General features: G+C 38.2%; 1 protein-coding gene across 1 annotated transcript; it reads right to left on the bottom strand.

Annotated features, from left to right (window-relative positions):
* Nucleotides 1–2,005: 2,005 nt before the first annotated feature.
* Nucleotides 2,006–2,947, bottom strand: OR10Z1 (olfactory receptor family 10 subfamily Z member 1). Its single transcript, XM_004474242.2, has one exon. The coding sequence runs from the start codon at nucleotides 2,945–2,947 to the stop codon at nucleotides 2,006–2,008; it is 942 nt and encodes a 313-aa protein (XP_004474299.2).
* Between the last annotated feature and the right edge of the window lie 12,850 nt (nucleotides 2,948–15,797).

Genomic DNA, 15,797 nt, shown 5'->3' with positions numbered 1-15,797 from the left:
CTCCCTCAACCCATGCCCTTTCTGCCATCTGACTAATTCACCTACTTCTCTTAAATCTGTTCTCTTTTGGGGGGATCTAGCTTCTTTCCTCTTACCTCTGCTTTCCACTAACTTATAACTAGAGGACATGTTCCTTTCTCTTTTCTTCCTTTTTGAATATGTGAAAAAATATGGATTCTTGTTCATATAAAATACCCTAAAATTTCTTCCTCTATCTCAAATCATGCCCTACTTTTAAATCATGGCTAAATCATGTGGAGCTTACCTTTTCAAAATCCCTTATATTTGTAGTTTCCTTCAGTTTCAAACATCACTGTCCAAGTTCAGGCCTCTTTTGGATGATGGCAATGGCTTTTTCACTGATCTCCTTACCTTTGGTTTCTCCCTGCTGAAATCCATTGTCTCTGTCCTGCTGGATTAATCTCCCTAAATTGTTTCTCTACTCTCTGCTCAAAGGTTTTCTGTACCAACCTCCCACTGCCAAAAAGATCAAGTCATAAGCTCGGCATCATGCAAACTGCTGCCCCTGACCAACGATGAAGTCTTGACCCAAGCTAATTTTTCTGCATGATGTGCAATGAATTTCCAGTCCCTCCAGGCATCTCAACACACTTTGAAACAGAACTACACTACCTTGCCGACAAGGCTTCTGGTATGCTGTTGTCTCTTTTTAAAATGCCTTTTTCTTTTCCCCCACTTGCCTATTCAAAATTCATCCATCTTTTAAGGACAAGCTCAAGTACTACCTTAGACATGAAGCCTTTTGTCTCCTCCACTTAGAGTAACCTCTTCATTAAAAGCTAATATCACTTTGCTTAGCATGTTGTTAGTAAAAGCAACTGAGAATTACTGGAAAATCACTATGATCTAGGTACTGTACTGAGTGCATTACGTACATGCCCCTGTTTAGCCAGAAACACAAAACTGAAATGATAACCATTATACAGGTGAGGGTACTAAAACTGAGAAAGATTAAGTAACTTACCCAGGGAATAGTAAGTGGCACAGCTACTAAATGGCAGAGCCATGATTCTGACTCCTGAGAGCTGTGTGAGCTCATCACATTTTTATTTATCCCTAAGAATGCCTGGCACCTTTCATGACACATTGTAGGTAGAGACTGAAACAGGCAGGATGTGTAGTCTTGCACAAATTCAAGAGGATTACCAAAGTGCAGTGGGTCCTTAACATCCAAGATTATGAGGCTACCAGAGAAGTAATCATCAAGGAAAATAGGAAATAATATTTATCTCCTGAAATAGAATCTGTCCATCTAGGTGAACCAATTAAAAGGAATAGGGTGGGAAGTGGATGTGGCTCCAGCAGTTGAGGTCCCAGGGCCTCCTAAAAACAACAGAAAACAAAAATCAACAATAAGCAAAACAAATGAAAAATCCAACTCAGGGGAGCTGATGTGGCTCAGCGGTTGAGCGCCTTTTCCACATATGAAGATCCAGGTTCGATCCCTAGTCCTTGGTACCTCAAAAAAAAAGGGGGGGGGGTAGGGGGGATAGGCAAAGTAAGAATCATCCAGAAGAAGAGAAGACAACTACATTTTCATTTAGCAAGGCATTTAAACAGATCTTTCAGACTGATTTTCACTGAATTTCAGATCTTGGAAGAACTGTGCAGGCCAGATAGCCTAATTCAGTAAAAATTTTAGAAATCTCTACAGTATCCCAGATAGGGCCCTGGCCATCTCACGTTGAACTTAAGCACTCCAAACTTCCCTCATTTTGTTCAGCTCAATTAGAAAAATCTTAATGAATTGGATTTCAGTAACTATGGGGCTGAAAGTAAAAATTCAGTGTGACAGTAAGCTAAGAGGGAGGCTCCATCTCTGTATCCTAAGCAGCCCCGGGGGAAGTGCAGGAGGCAGGTTGGGCTCTCCTAGGGTCTTGGGGTGAACAACTTTGGCCTGAGGCCCTGAATATCTAGACCATTTGCCTGGATCCCTGGCCTATGCCCAGAATACTTGGAGGAGACTGTCCCATTGGGCTCCCCATCACCTTTTACCCATCAGTCTCCCTTGGAAAGCATTTTTCAGTGCTGTCTGCACCGCTCTATTCCTTAGACTATACACAATGGGGTTAAGGAGAGGGGTCACCACAGTATAGGTGACAGCAATAAGCTGATCCCGCTCAAGAGAGTAGCTCGTTTTGGGCCTCAAGTACATGAAGGAGGCACAGCCATAATGGATAATGACCACTGTGAGGTGTGAGGTGCAGGTCGAGAAGGCTTTCTTCCGCCCTTCGGCAGAGGGGATCTTCAGGATGGCTGCCAGGATGTAGGCGTAGGAGAGGGTGATGAGGGAGAAGGAGACCAGGAGGACCAGCAGGCTGAGGACGAGGATCCCCAGCTCACTCAGGCCTGTATTCCCACAGACCAGACTCAGCACTGGGGGCGTGTCACAAAAAAAGTGCTGGATCTCATGGGAGTTGCAGAACGGGAGGTGGAAAATGACCAATGTCATTCCCAGCCCAAAGAGGTATCCACACAGGAAGGAAGTGGCAACCAGCTGGGCACAGAGGGTAGGATGCATGCGGTTGACATAGTGCAGTGGGACACAGATGGCCACATAGCGGTCAAAGCCCATGACTGCCAGAAGGAAGCAGTTAGTACAGGCCCATGAGGCAGAGAAGAACATTTGGGCAGCACAACCCTCATAGGAGATGGCCTGGTCCCCCATGGCCAGGCCAGAGAGCATCCTTGGGATGATACCCAAGGTGTAGCATGTCTCAGAGAGAGATAGGAAAGAAAGGAAGAGGTACATGGGCGTGTGTAGACGACTGTCCAGCCTGATAACTACAATAATGAAGACATTACTGGTCAGGGTGATGAGATACAGAGAGAGGAACAAGACAAAGAGCAGGAGCTGCAGTTGCCCATAGCTGGAGAAACCCAGGAAGCGAAAGCCTCTCCAGTAGGTTACATTGGTGTGCCCCATTCGGAGTGATGCTCCAGATGGATTTGTTGATTCCTTCCAACTTGCCGACAGATGACTAGCTTCTTTAGAAGGCAGAATGGAATGGATTCTCTTTTCTCTGTGCCTGTCATAACTTGAAAGGGAAGCTCTGATTTAGACTGCATTCAAAATTCAGAAAGGTATTTGTTACATTAAACACAGAGATGTATGGATCCATTCTCACATGTGTGTATGTACATATATACATATACAGTTACACAATCATGTATACTCATATTCACACATATGCACACAGGTACCTAGATGACCATCTATATGCAGGCTCATATATACATGCAGATGTCTATTCCACAAACAAAGCATTCACACATAATTATTCACATTTCACATATTCAAAACTATGCATTAGATATTTCCCATTAATGAACATATGCACAAATACATCAGGCACACACATTACAAACGCATATGTATTCATATATTCACATAAAGATGTAGATACAGGCACCACACATATATTCATACAGACATCATACATACACTATTACAGAAGAACCCACATGCACTTTGCCTATTAGAACTTGGGCCTTGATGGATGTTATTTTGTAGATCATGCAACAGGGACAGAGTGTAAAGTGACTTGCTTGACGTCACACAGCATCAACTAGAGAACATGTTTCTTGAGGGCTAATCTAAAAAGTTATTTCTCCCATACAATAATGACTCTCCTCAAACACTGTGAGGCATTCATTAGGATGGATACAGAATACAAGAAACATTTTGCTCAATGATAATTTCTTGTGTCTATACAACCTGACCTCACCCCACAAGTCCTTTCACCCTTTCCAAAATTCATTGGACAGAGGAGTATCCTTCTACATGTGAGACTATGCAGAACACTTAAGGGAATATCAGAGCTCAGGGCAGGTTGAGCATCAGGTGTGATTCAGCCCAAAGATCAGCTATCAGACTGAGTTGCCTCCAAAATTGCTGCTGTGAACTAAGGCGTGGGGAAACTTAGACAAGAGAAGCTTCTCCATTCACCCGAAAAGGCTCACAGTGAGGGTCCATTCTGGATTTCAGCATCTATGAATGAGATCATCCCCAGCAGTCCTGTATTCAGCAGAAAGGATTGCAGATCCATTGCAGAAGTTGATGTTTTGTGCAAAGAGCCACGTTCCCAAAGGATACCAAAAAACATCCCCCCACCTCCCTAGCCCCAGATGGTAAATTATATCTGCTTCCATCAAAACAGCTTCTCCCTCTGAGGACTTCCCAGCCCCAATGGGTGCTGTTTCAGGAAGCACATCTAATTGTGCTACTTGCCATCAGCTGGGGATATCCATTTTGGGGAAAGGGGAAAAGGGAATGTGAACAAAGGGATTTTAAGACTGTGATTCAAACAATAACTTGCATATCTATTATAGGTTAAATGTTATTATTTTCACATATTAAATCTCTTAAAATTTACAACACCCTAGTGATAGCTGTACTTAGAAAGGAAATTAATCCTGTTAGAGTTTAAGTCACCAGCCCAAGATCATAAAACCCAGGACTTAAGTTTCTAAATTTAGACCATAAGAAGTATAGTAAAGCCAGGAATTCATTTTCCCTCTACTGTCATCTCAAGAGCTTGAGATGACCATTTCTCATGTGAGTCTAGTTATGAAGACATTCTGAAGAATAACCTGATCTCTCTCAGGCTCAATTTCTTCTTATATCATCCTATTTCTTTCAGACACATCTCTTTAGAGCAATTTGATCTTATTTTAGTCCTCTTTCTTTCCTCTTGTCAAAATATCAAGAATATTTTGGAATATCTGGAATATCAAGAATTAGCTTTCCAATCCACTATCTGCCACTCAGATTGTTATGAAACATCAAAATCTCCAGAAAATCTGCCTAGGGTAATCAAAGAATCTCTTTATGTGTTTCTTCACACAAAAATTACATGTTTCTCTAATATACTTATGGTGTGAATATTTGCAATTCCAAACACATTTTCATTCATTCACTGATTCAATGGAAACAATATTCTGGTAAAAATATAGAAAACTTGTGACTTGGAATCAATTTCTATAGACTACTTTTTTTCCTATATGTGGATCACAGTCTAATTATTAGCACATGTAAAAATATTAGGTTGAAAACTCAAAATTTTAGATAAACATTGCAGTGACTGAAGACTTTTTTGTTTTTGTTTTTTTAGGTTTTTTTTTTTTGTCATTGTTTTGCTTTGTTTTCTTATTTCCTCCTCCAATGGACAGCTAACTTGTCTGTGATAAAATACAAAATCTTTTTCACCTGCAGCCTGCAGCAGCTCATAGCTCTACTCAAATTGTTTGGCTTCTAGATGAGGCCATTCTTTTTTCTTTGTCTTTCAGTCTGTTCTCCAAGTATCTCTCCTATAAAGGCATAGTTTAGCTGTCAGTAAAAATTTGGACAGAGTTTACCCTCAAACCTAGGGATCCTCCATAGTTCCCCAAATTTCTGGTTTCTTTGCTTTACCTGAGTTCTGTTCTTTGACAACTCAAGCCAGTTAGGTGCCTGCTAGGAATACACTCAGTCAATGGCATATTAAAATATATAATCTTACCAGGAGTAGTTCCATTATTCAAAGGCATATCCCTCTTTAGTTTGTTCCTGGTATTTTGTTTTGTTTTGTCACTGAGGTCCTTGCAGTCAACCAGCACTTTGGGCTGAGATAATACTCCAATTTAGGATTTTAAATCTTCTGTAGCGCTCTCATTTCCCCTGTTAAATCACCGATATTTCTGCTGGTCTAAAGTCTATCATCTGCCCCCTTGAGGCAGGGGAATGAGGTGAGTTGGGGACCAATCATGGACATAGAAGCTTAAACCTCAAAATCCTGTGCATGATGTATTATAGTAAATTATCAGTCCTTTACAGTTAATTGTTTCTCAAGCTTCTGCTGCCTTTGGTCATCTTCCAGGGAACTGAGATAGTTGTTTTTAAAATGTTTGTACATGTTTCATAATTTTAATCTATAGTAGGTATCACTGGATCATTTCACATCATCATTAACACTTTTGTTTCTATTTTATACTCAGCATCTCCCCTCTCCATATTTATGATTAAATATTCTACACTTTCAATTTAGGCCTACATTTAGGAAGTCCACCTGATTTTATCTGAGCCTATTGGAGTTTATGGGTCTCTGAGAGCAGCAATTGGTACAAGAACTGGGCAAGGGAATAAAAGCCAGGATAATAACGTCTTTTTTTCTTTTATGTAAATCATGGTCACAGATAAGTTCAATAAGAAAATATGTCTAACTAAATGGCAATAAAACAAAACTTGCTGAAATTTGCAGAATGATGCTAAAGAATTTCTTGAAGGCAAATTTTTAGTTTTAAGTTCTTAATTAGAAAAGAACAAAAGTTTAATACCATGATCTGAGCTTGTAAAATAAGAATCTAAGGGGAAAGCAAAATGAACCCAAAATGAGGAGAAGAGTATAATAAATATAAAAATAGAAAACAAAACAAAACAAAAGAGACAAAGAGGTAAACAGAAATCAGCAACGCCAAAATTTGAGTCTTTTTAAAATTGTTAGTAAAATTAATAAATTCCTAAAAAGATTGATCAGGAACAAAGGTAAAATAGTTAAAAAGGAACAATTAAAGAGGGAATGTTAGTTTAGGACCTACAGACAATTAGAGTATAATAAGGAAATATGAACAAATTAATGTCAATACATTAGAAAACTTAGATAAAATGAAAAAAATTTAATAAACACAATGTACCAAAGTGACATAAAATTAAATAGAAAATCTTAATAGTCTGATATTTGCTAAAGGAAATATATTTCTAATTGCAAAACTTCATCAAAAGAGGAGTCCAGATTCAGAAGACTTCACTGGTAAAATTCCACCAAATATTTAAGGAGAAAATAAAAACAAACTTAAAAACACTTTCATTGCTCATTTGATGAGACTAGAAACAATCTCTAATAAAATATTAGAAAATATATTCCAGCAATATATAAAAAGGGCAATAATCCATGACAAAGGAAGTTTATTCCAAGAATGCAAGACAGATTTACAATTTGAAAATCTATTAATATAATTCACTACATTAGCATAATAAAGGATAAGAAAACATCTACTCATTAATAGTTGCAGAAAATAATGATTTGAAAGGAGTAAATAAAACAGGCTTTCTTTACAGTTGAAATGATTGAGAACCTAGAAAATCTTACCAAATCTACCAAAAAAGCTTTTAACTAATTAGTAAATTCAGGAAGTTCTCAGCATATGAGTTCACTATATGAAGATCAATTGTTTGTATGTTACTAACAAACGATAGGAAATGAAATCTTAAATTGACAATTTCAATAGCACCAAAATATAAAATGCTTAGACTTAAATATAATAAAATATGGGGGAACACTCCATTAAAATTACAGCTTAATGGAATAAAAGTAAAGACATAAATACAGGGATATATATACCATATTCATAGGTAAACACACTCAATATTTTTAAATAAAATTTTATTAATGGTGCAGATGTGGCTCAGTGGTTGAGAGCCTCCTTCCCACAAGGGAGGTCCCAGGTTTGTTCCTGGTGCCTCCTAAAAAACAAAATCAAAAAACAAAACAGGGGAGCTGATATGGCTCAGTGGTTGAGCACCAGCTTCTCACATACGAGGTCCCAGGTTCAATCCCCACCCCCAGTAACTTAAAAAAATATATTAAAGTATATCATACATACATGCATACAAATAAACAAGTATATTGTAAAAGTTGTGAACTCACAAGACAACCATGTATATCATCATATAGGGTTCCTGTACATCACCCTACCATCAACACCTTGAATTGTGAAATATTAGTTGCAAACCGTGAAAGAGCATCGTCACATTATTACTACTAACTATAATGAATATCTTAAATTTGGTGTATTATTTTCCCCACCCCATCCGATTATTAACACTCTGTTAGTATTATATACTTGTTATAGTTCATGAGAGAATGTGCTCATATTCTGTAAACCACAGTTCTTTTACCACAGGATTCCCTATGTTATACAGACCCATGATTTGTACAATCCATTCAAAGTGTACATGCAGAGGTTCTCATTTTCATCAGAGTTATGCTGTAATCACCTCAGTTATTTTTAGAACATTTTCATTACTCCAAAAGTAAAAATCCCATACCCCCTTATACTTTCCTATTGTTGTCCCTTAGAATTGATATAGATCTTCTTTGTCACTGCTGCAAAAATACTACAATATTACTGTTAACTATTGTCCATAAGTTACATTAGTTTTAATTTTCCTATTCATCACTATATTCCTAACACATTGTAAACGAACATTCTTACACTATTAACCACAGTCTTCATCCACCAAGAAATCACTGTTAAGTCCCTGCATTATTCTCTAGCTTCTTTTCAATTGAAATATTACATTCACAGACTACCCCTTTCATCCACAATCACATTTATAAATCAGCAATGTTAGTTATATTCACTATAATGTATTACCATCAACTCTTTCATTTCCACACATTTACAAAAAAACTTATTAAAAATTCTATATACATTTATCATCAGCTCCCATTCTCAACCATGTTCAATTTCCTAGTAACCTATACTCTAGAGTTTACCTCTGTGAGTTTACTCAACATATTTAGTTCATATTAGTGAGACCATACAAATTTTTTCCTTTTATGTCTAACTTTTTTCACTCAACATAATGTCCTCAAAGTCCCATGCTTGTCATATGCATCTTGATTTCATTTCTTTTTACAGCTGAATAGTATTTCATTTTATGTATACAGCACATTTTGTTTATCTGATCACTAGATGATGGACATTTAGTTATTTCCATATTTTAACAATTGTGAATAATACTGTTATGAACATCTTGTGGTAGGTGGTAGTTTCTTAAACCTTACATCCAGAGCATGAGCAATGAAAGAAAAAAAAAATAGATAAATGGAACACGCATAGATTCATGGGACTACCACCAAAGCCAAGAAAGAGAGGAGGCGGGCAAGACGGCATCTGAGTGAGTGAACCTTCCGGTCTCTCCTGCGAAGAGGCGACCAAGTGGGGTTGGAGTCTTGCCAGAGCGGGCTGTCTTGGGGGCTTGCAGGACGGAGGGTGTGTGAACATTGATTTGGAGAGAGAGTGGCAGAGGTGGTGCTTGCTAAAGGTAGAATTGCAGCTTACAAGTACAGAGGTCGGAAGCTGTGGGCTGGCGGGACCTTTCCCCCTGGGGCTGGCAGCCACGGTATTTCCTGAGAACTGTCGGTTGTGCCCTGGCGTTCCTGGGCCCCATGGTCCCCAGATGCGTGGGCCCCAGGTCAGTGTCCCCTGAGCCTCCATAGCCTGTGTTCCACAGACCTATGTGCCCTGGGTCTGCAGAGTCCTAGACTTCCCTTCGCAAGTCCAGCGCTCCTGGAGGTCCAGGATTGCCTTAGACCTCCAGTTTTGAACTGACTCTGTGGGTGGGAAGGATTCAGTGAGGGGTGCAGTAGCGGGGCCTGGCTAGTGTGGGTTTGATTTTCTGGTGTTTCCCACCGCCCCCCCCCCCCTTTTTGTTCTTTTCTTGTGCTTGGAGGGGCACACAGGCTGGCTTGGGGAGAGTCTGGGAAGAGAGGAGTGGTGAATCTGCTGAGAAAGCCTGATTCACCTAAATACCCTGGGATAGGATACTTGGCCTGGGAGAAGGTGGAGTCAGAAAATCAACAAACCCACTCATAGCATACCTAAAGGAGAGGGACTGTAGGAGGTGCTTTCCAAGCCTCCAATAGCATACTTGGGGTTCCTGGTGAGGTGTGGGTGCTCTCAATCTGAAAATTAAGAGTCATTGTTTTCTGAGTGGAGCTGATTCAACAAGGACCCACTTGAATCTCCTACCGGACCTCTCAGGCAGCTTTCCTGCTGCTTGGGAGAGAGGGAAGTAAGGAAGGGAGAAAAGGGGGACTGTCAGATCTCTAAGCGTTTTATTTAACTACAAACAGGATTCCTAGCTTGAAACTTTCCCTAGTTTTAGTTGGATTTTCCTTGTTTTTCCTTCCTCTTTATCCCCCCAAGGCCCTTTTTTCTTTCTTTTTTCTTTCTCTTTTTCTTTTTCCTGCTTTCTTCCCCACTCCCCTTTGTCCTTTTTTTTTTCTTTCTTTCTCTGCTTTCTTATTCTTCTTACATTAGGTGCTGCAGGAAAAGCTTCACATTTGCTGTATTTCCTCAACCTGCATTTACTCTTTACTATGTGTATTGATTTTGGCCATCAACACTCTTCCCTTTCCTCTACATCTTTCTATCCTCCATCATTGATTGTTTCTCTTACATTACACCTCTCTTTGTTTGCCCCCCCAATGTTTTGACTTTTTATTACTAATACCTTTGTTCTGTTTTCTGCCTTATATTCACTCTTTATATTATTGTCCTCTCTTTTCTCTTTCCCTCTCTCCTGAACACACAGACCTTTTAATTCAGACTGTATTCTTCCCCATATTCAGATTTTTATGTACTCTACTTTTCTTACTGTTATAACTCTACATACCTTACATGAGTTTAATATGCATTCTCCTATATCTCACATGGTTCCTCTGTTAATATTTACTATCTATACTACTTTTATTCATTTTCTTTTCATACTCCTTTTGCTTTCTCTGGCCCTAATATTTTCCTTCAAGTGAACTTAGCCAACAACAAGGAAATAGAATAAGAAGAACAAAGTGACAAAGAGAAGACTTAACACACACGCAAAAAACAAACAAACAAACAAACAAAAAACCCAAATAATTACACTCCAAACCAGACAAAGAAGCTAAGCAACTGACTAAGCCCATCAAGATAAAATGATGACCAGACAGCACAAAAAACTACAAACCAAACCAATAATCAGGAAAACATGCCCCAATCCAATGAACAAACTAAAAACCAGGAAGAGGAGCAGAACATCGAACAAGTAATTAAAGATCTCAAAACATATATTAGTGACCAATTTGATGAGGTGAAGGAAGAGATTAAGAATATGAAGAAAACAATTGGAGAGAATACAGAAGAAATTGCAATCATACACAAAAATATAACAGATATGATGGTGATGAACAGCACAATTCAAGAAATCAAAAATACACTCTCAACAAATAACAGCAGACTTGAAGAGGCAGAGGAGAAATTAAGTGATGTGGAAGACAGTACATCTGAAGTCAAACAGATAGTGGAACTGGTTGGTAAAAAGACAGAAAAAATCAAGCAGGGGCTTAGGGACCTGTATGACACTGCAAAATGTGCAAACATATGTATTATAGGCATCCCAGAAGGAGAAGAGAAGGGAAAGGGGACAGATGGGGTGTTGGAGGAAATAATGGCTGAAAACTTCCCAAACATATTGAGGGAGATAGATATACATGTCCAGGAAGCACAATGCACCCCAAACAGGCCTACCCCAAGACATAACTTGTCAAGTTATCCAACACTCAAGACAAAGAGAAAATACTAAAAGCAGCAAGAGTAAAGAGAACCATCACATACAAAGGAGGCTCCATAAGATTAAGTGCTGATTTCTCATCTGAAACAATGGAGGCAAGAAGACAGTGGTATGACATACTCAAGGTGCTAAAAGAAAAAAGTTTCCAACCAAGAATATTCTATCCAGCAAAGCTAGCATTCAAAAGTGATGGAGAGTTCAAAATATTCACAGATAAACAGAAACTAAGAGAGTATGCCAACAAGAATCCTGCCTTTCAAGAAACACTAAAGGGAGTTCTGCTGGAAGAAAAAAATAAACAAGAGAGACAGAGTTGGAGGAGAGTGCAAGAGCAACTAAAAAGACAAAAACAGGAAAAGAAAATCAGGCAGAATATGACAAACACAAATCTAAAGAAAATATGGCTAATATAAGTAATTCATTGAAAGTAATAACATTGGATGTCAATAGATTAAACTCACCTGTCAAGAAACTCAGACTGGAAGACTGGATAAGGAAATATGACCCATCTACATGCTGTCTGCAAGAAACACATCTTAGAACCAGGAATTCAAGGAGGTTGAAAGTGAATGGCTGGAAAACAATCTTACAAGCAAACAATAACCAAAAAGGTCAGGAGTAGCTATATTAATATCAGACAAAATAGACTTTAAATGCAAAATAATTGTGAGAGACAGAGATGAACGTTACATATTAGTGAAAGGGATAATCTTTCAAGAAGAAAGAACAATTATAAACATTTATGCTCCTAACAAGGGTGCCTCCAAATATGTGAGGTGAACACTGGAAAAACTAAGTGAAGGAATAGATGCCTCTACAATTATAGTGGGAGACTTTAATACACCACTATCAAATTTGGACAGAACATCTCAAAAGAGAATCAATAAAGAAACAAAGACTTTGAGTGATATATTAGAGGAGCTGGACCTAAAAGACATATACAGAACATTACACCCAAATACAACAGGATATACATTCTTCTCAAGTGCATATGAATCAGTCTCCAAGATAGGCCACATGCTAGGCCACAGAAAAAGTCTCAATGAATTCATAAAGATAGACATCATACAAAATAATTTCTCTGACCACAGTGAAATGAAGTTGGAAATCTGCAAGGGCCAGAGACCCAGATTTGGCACCAAGATTTGGAAGTTAAACAACACACTCTTAGAAAAACAGTGGGTCAAGGAGGAAATCTCAAAAGAAATTAATAATTACCTTGAAATTAATGAAAATTATAACACAACATATCCAAACTTATGGGATGCTGCAAAAGCAGTACTGAGAGGGAAATTTATAGCCATAAATTCATACATCAAAAAAAGAAGAAAGAGCTAAAGTTGAAGAACTAAATGGACACTTGGAGGAATTAGTTAAAAAACAACCAACTAACCCCAAAGGAAGAAGAAAGAAAAAAATAACAAAGATAAGAGCAGAACTAAATGAAATAAAAAATAAGAAAGCATTTAAAAAGATAAACAAAACCAGAGTTGGTTCTTTGAGAAGATCAATAAAATTGACAAACCCTTAGGGAGACTAACAATGAAAAAAAAAGAGAAGATGCAAATACACAAAATAAGAAATGAGAAAGGAGATATCACCACTGATCCCACAGAAATAAAGACTATCATAAGAGGATACTTTGAAAAACTATACTCCAACAAAAACAACAATTTAGAGGAAATGTACAAATTCCTAGAAACACATACGCAGCCTACATTGACAAAGGAGGGAGTTGACAATCTCAATAAACCAATCACAAGTAAAGAGATAGAGTCAGTCATTAAAAACCTCCCAACTAAGAAGAGCCCTGGGCCAGATGGCTTCACAGGTGACTTCTACAAAACATTCCAGAAAGAACTAACACCAATCTTGCTTAAACTCTTCCAAAAAATTGAAACAGATGGAACATTGCCTAATTCATTCTATGATGCCAACATTACTCTAGTACAAAAGACAAACAAAGACACCACAAGAAAGGAAAATTACAGACCAATCTCTCAAATGAACCTTGATGCAAAAATCCTCAACAAAACTCTTGCTAATCATATTCAACAACACATTACACAAATTATACACCGTGACCAAGTGGGGTTCATTCCTGGTATGCAAGGATGGTTCAACATAAGAAAATTAATTAATGTAATACACCACATAAACAGATTGAAGGAAAAAAATCATATGATCATATCTGTAGATGCAGAAAAAGCATTTGACAAAATACAGCACCCTTTCTTGATAAAAACACTGCAAAAGATCAGAATAGAAGGAAAATATCTGAACATGATAAAGAATATATATGAACCACCCACAGCTGATATCATTTACACTGGTGAAATCTTAAAAATCTTTCCCTCTAAGATCAGGAACAAGACAAGGATGCCCACTATCACCCCCTCCTATTTAACATAGTCTTAGAAGTACTTGCTTGAGCACTGAGGCAATAACCAGACATAAAAGGCATCCAAATTGGAAAGGAAGAAGTCAAAATTTCACTATTTGCAGATGGTATGATCCTATACATAGAAAACCCTGAGAAGTCTACAACAAAGCTTCGAGAACTTATGAGTTCAGTAAAATCTCAGGTTACAAGATAAATGCACAAAAATCAGTAGCCCATCAATAGATGAATGGATAAATAAAATGTGGTATATACATGTAATGGAATACTACTCAGCTATAAGAACAAATACAGTACAAACACCTGTGATAACATGGATGAATCTTGAGAACCTTATGTTGAGTGAAGCAACCCAGGCATTGAAGGACAAATACTATATGACCTTTCTGATATGAAATAAATAAACCAAGCTGTCTCAGAGACCTAGAGACTAGATGATAAACTTTAAAGTAGTTGGAGGGTAGAGGAAGGTCATGAGCTGACAGCTACTTGGATGAAATCTATGATAAGCTGGAGTTAAGTGTTTATATGGGGAAGGGATAAAATGGGGGCATAGGGATAACTTTGGGTGGGGCTGCGTGGGCTTTAGGGGTGCTAGGGATGGGAGGATGGGTCAGATTGCCCAAGAAATTGGGGAGAGGGTAAGGGGAATATTTGATCATGGGAGACTGTCAGGTATGTGGTTGAAATTGTGGTGCAGAGAAAACTCTTTAGAGAATGTAATAAGGAAGGTTGGGTTGCATGTTTGCAATGCTTAAAAGGTGGGGCACATCTGACATAGGGCAAGCTTCTGGGGAGTGTGTGAGCGCTCATTTTGTCATAGTGGATTATATCATTGGGTGTAGACCCATATATTGAGAGTGAAGGTATACCCACATCCTGGGGAGGTCTGATGTTCTCAAACAGGGGGAATTGTATCTCTTGAGAGAATCAGTGCCTCCCAATGGGTTAGGGCAGTCAAGTATGTCAAGCCCTCAACATTTTTGCAAATACCTCTGAATATGGTCCCTCAGGTAATGAAGATTAATTGTCATGGTGGGCCCTGAGGGGAGGGGGAAAGAAGGTTGAATACATGGAATCAGGGTAACCGTGGGGAATTGGAAGTGTTCCACAGAATCATGCCATGATGGATATAGGTCATGTTAAATTACACCAAAAATGTATAAAAATCTATAGACTAAAATGTAAATGATTATGTAAAACATAAGACAAATAAAAATTTAGAAAATTGTATAGTCTAAAATATAAATCATGTTTGAAAGCTATCATTTCAATATCTGTACAATAGCTGCAGCAAATATAATATGAACATGTAAAAAGATCACTGTTGGGGAAGAGACAAAGGGTTTGATGTTGGATATGTGGGAGTACCATATATTGTATATGTGAATTACTGTGACCTAAAACTTATGTCAAGAGAAACTTAATAATCAGGAAAAAAAAAAAAGAAAGGTGATAGACACTGAGGAAGAAATGGAAGAAATTGCCTTGCCACTGTACATACAGGGCAACACCTGTAGCAGTGATGAAAGACAAAATGTCAAAAACAAAGCTTTTTCATTTTTTCATTTCTTTGATACCCCAATTTATTTTTCCTTTATTTAATTCTTCTAAATTTCTATATATTATATATCTAACTTTTAAACCCATCACTATATTCCATTTTTCTATTAATGGAACCTGGCAATATATTAAGTTTCCTTTCTGAAGAAGTTTTGGACTACAGAGAGATTCAACTATGGTGGGGGAGGAGCACTTGTTTGGGGTGTCATTAATGAGGGGCACATGGTTGGGAGGGAGTTCTCCAGGGCATGTATACAGGGTACATAGAAAGGTTTGGATGGTTTCATAGTGGTTTCAGTTGGATGAGAGTGCTGAATTCCTGACCAGGGGAGCTCTATCACATTCCCCAATGGAACAGCAACAATCACCTAAGTGCAATGGCAAAGACAAATAAAGATAGATGGTCCAATGATGAGCCCTTGATACTGATGGCTCCAA

This window comes from Dasypus novemcinctus, chromosome 13 (assembly GCF_030445035.2).
Source record: "Dasypus novemcinctus isolate mDasNov1 chromosome 13, mDasNov1.1.hap2, whole genome shotgun sequence".
NCBI classification, from domain to species: Eukaryota; Metazoa; Chordata; class Mammalia; order Cingulata; family Dasypodidae; genus Dasypus; species Dasypus novemcinctus.
Note: the sequence above shows the minus strand (reverse complement) of the source record. Positions and strands in the feature narration are given on the sequence as shown.

Excerpts from the sequence above, each read along its gene's own strand:
- OR10Z1 (XM_004474242.2), bottom strand. The coding sequence starts at position 2,947 with ATGGGGCACACCAATGTAACCTACTGGAGAGGCTTTCGCTTCCTGGGT.